The 2,500-nt window shown below is 42.2% G+C and overlaps 1 protein-coding gene across 4 annotated transcripts in view; it reads right to left on the bottom strand.

Annotated features, from left to right (window-relative positions):
* The window catches only part of LOC113806650 (uncharacterized), a 5,855-nt gene that overhangs the window by 1,072 nt on the left and 2,283 nt on the right, over positions 1-2,500 (bottom strand). Inside the window, exons 1-2 of one of the 4 annotated variants that reach the window (XM_070119982.1) lie at positions 775-2,500; positions 256-368 (exon numbers count right to left, since the gene is read on the bottom strand). The exon at positions 775-2,500 is cut by the window's right edge and continues 2,283 nt beyond it. In XM_070119982.1, the coding sequence (XP_069976083.1) occupies positions 256-368; positions 775-2,500 (1,839 nt within the window). The other 3 variants (XM_070119980.1, XM_070119981.1, XM_070119979.1) reach the window with 3 other exon arrangements.

Raw genomic sequence — 2,500 nt, 5'->3', positions numbered from 1 at the left:
AAAATTCTTTAATTTACTGAAAGACTCCTGACATTTAACCGTCCATTTGAATTCTTTCTTAGGACTCAAAAGATCTGTTAATGGTTTGGCTACGTCAGCAAAGTTTGGACAAAACCTACGGTAGTACCCAGCCATACCAATGAATCTTTGAACTGCTCTTTTATTCTTAGGTACAGGTAACTCATCGATAGCTTTAACCTTGGCTTTAACTGGAGCAACCTCTCCTCCTCCAACCTCGTGACCGAGATACCTCACCTTCGCTTGTGCAAACTCACTCTTGACCAGATTAACAGTGAGCCCGGCATCTTGAAGGCGTTCAAAGAGGGATCGCAGTGTTGCCACATGGTCCTCCCAGTTACGGCTGTAAACTACAAGGTCATCTATGTATACCTTTACCCCTTTGAGATCCCGTATTATCGAACCCGTCAGCCGCTGAAATGAGCTAGGCGCATTCTTTAAACCAAATGGAAGCACACAATAGTTATAAAGCCCATTAGGGGTCACAAACGCTGTTATCTGCTTCGCCTTAGGTGATAAGGGCACCTGATAATAGCCCTTCAGGAGATCAATTACAGTGATGAACTTGGACTCCCCAATGGCATCTATTATATCCAATATTCTAGGCAAAGGATAGCAGTCCCCTTTAGTGAGTTCATTAATCCTCCTATAGTCTGTCACCATTCTCCAACCCTTAGATTTTGGCACGAGTGCGCAGGGTGATGCCCATTCACTCTCACTAAGTTCGGCAAGACCATTTTTGAGTAAAAAGCTTACCTCCTCTTCCATAATTTTTGCTTTGTAAGGAGACATTCTATAAGGTGCTTGCTTGACAGGAATAGCCCCGTCAACAAGCTTTACGTCATGGGTCACCAGGTGCGTCTGTCTCGGTATATCTCCAAGAACATCACTAAACTGCTGAAGCACACACAAGATATCTTGCTGCTGTTCATGGGATAAATGAGAAATTTTAGAGTTTGGATTTTTCAGAATGTCACTATTTTGCAATTTGAACCCAACATCGCCCACATCAAAGTCACTCTCCATCTCAGGTGAAGCGGTAGTATCTCCCCGCTCTTCAGGAACAAAGATCGCACACAAGGCACTGGCAGCTTCCGGTCTACGTGGGTGATATTTCTTAAGGAGATTGATGTGAACCACCTTTTTCTTTTTCCTGCGACCCGGAGTAGCAATTACATAATTAATGTCATTAATTTTCTCCAGTACTTTGAAAGGTCCCTGATATTTTGCAGTTAATGGTTGTTTTCTAACAGGTAAAAACAATAGCACTTTTTCCCCAATACCAAATTCTCGTTCAATTGCATTTCTATCATATGTTCCCTTCATTGAGCACTGTGCTCTTTCTAAATTCTTATGAGCAAATTCTTGAAGGTGTTGCAATCTGGTCTTCATTTTTACCACATAATCACTTAGAGACCCTGAATTTTCAATACCTATCCAGCTTTCATACAATAATTTCATGGGTCCGCGGATGTCTCTCCCAAATAACAATTCATATGGTGAGAACCCGAGACTCTCCTGCTTAGTACATCTTATGGCATACAACATTAAAGGCACTCCTAGATCCCATTCACTGCCCGTTTCATGACAATATTTCGTGAGCATACTCTTAAGTGTTTGATGGTACCTTTCAAGGGCACCTTGCGTCTGTGGCCGATAAGCTGTGGCACTATACTGCTTAACGTGTAACAATTTCATTACTTCCTGAAACATTACTGACCAAAAATTGCTTCCCTGATCGGACTGCAATACACGTGGCATACCATACTGTGTAAAAAATTTGATCAAGACTGGGACGATAGTACGAGATGTAGCTCGTTTCAAAGGAATTGCCTCGGGGTACCTAGTACTGGCACACATGAGGGTAAGTAAAAACCAATTTCCGCTCTTTGTTCTGGGAAGAGGTCCAACGCAATCAATGATTACCCTTGAGAATGGTTCCTCAAATGCAGGGATAGGCTTAAGAGGTGCAGGTGGGATAACTTGGTTAGGTTTACCAACCCTTTGACAAATATCACAAGTTCGACAATATCTCGTTACATCTGACGTAACACCTGGCCAATTGAAATATCTGAGGACTTTATCGAGTGTCTTCTTGATACCCAAGTGCCCTCCACCCAAATCGTGAGCCAAACTAATAACTTTAGGTCGATAACAAGTTGGTACCACCACTTGAAAAACTTCGTGCCACGAATCGGTTGCCGGTACTTCAGGTGGTCTATATTTCCTCATCAATATCCCTGAATTTAGATAATACCCTGATGGCAATGACTGAACCTCTGATTTTGACACGGCTGTATTACGTAGTGACCTTAGAGATTCATCAGATTTCTGGGCCTCAATTAGCATTCTACTGGTTATAGAAACCTCATCAACGTTAATTACTTCCCCAATATCGTCAGTTCCCTCAATAACAGCTTCATCATTTACCTCAACAGCAGCTTCATCATTTACCTCAACAGCAGCTTCATCATTTACCTCA

This window comes from Penaeus vannamei, unplaced genomic scaffold (assembly GCF_042767895.1).
Source record: "Penaeus vannamei isolate JL-2024 unplaced genomic scaffold, ASM4276789v1 unanchor983, whole genome shotgun sequence".
NCBI lineage: Eukaryota > Metazoa > Arthropoda > Malacostraca > Decapoda > Penaeidae > Penaeus > Penaeus vannamei.
The sequence above is the reverse complement of the archived record's forward strand: the minus strand, read 5'-3'. Positions and strand labels throughout refer to the sequence as shown.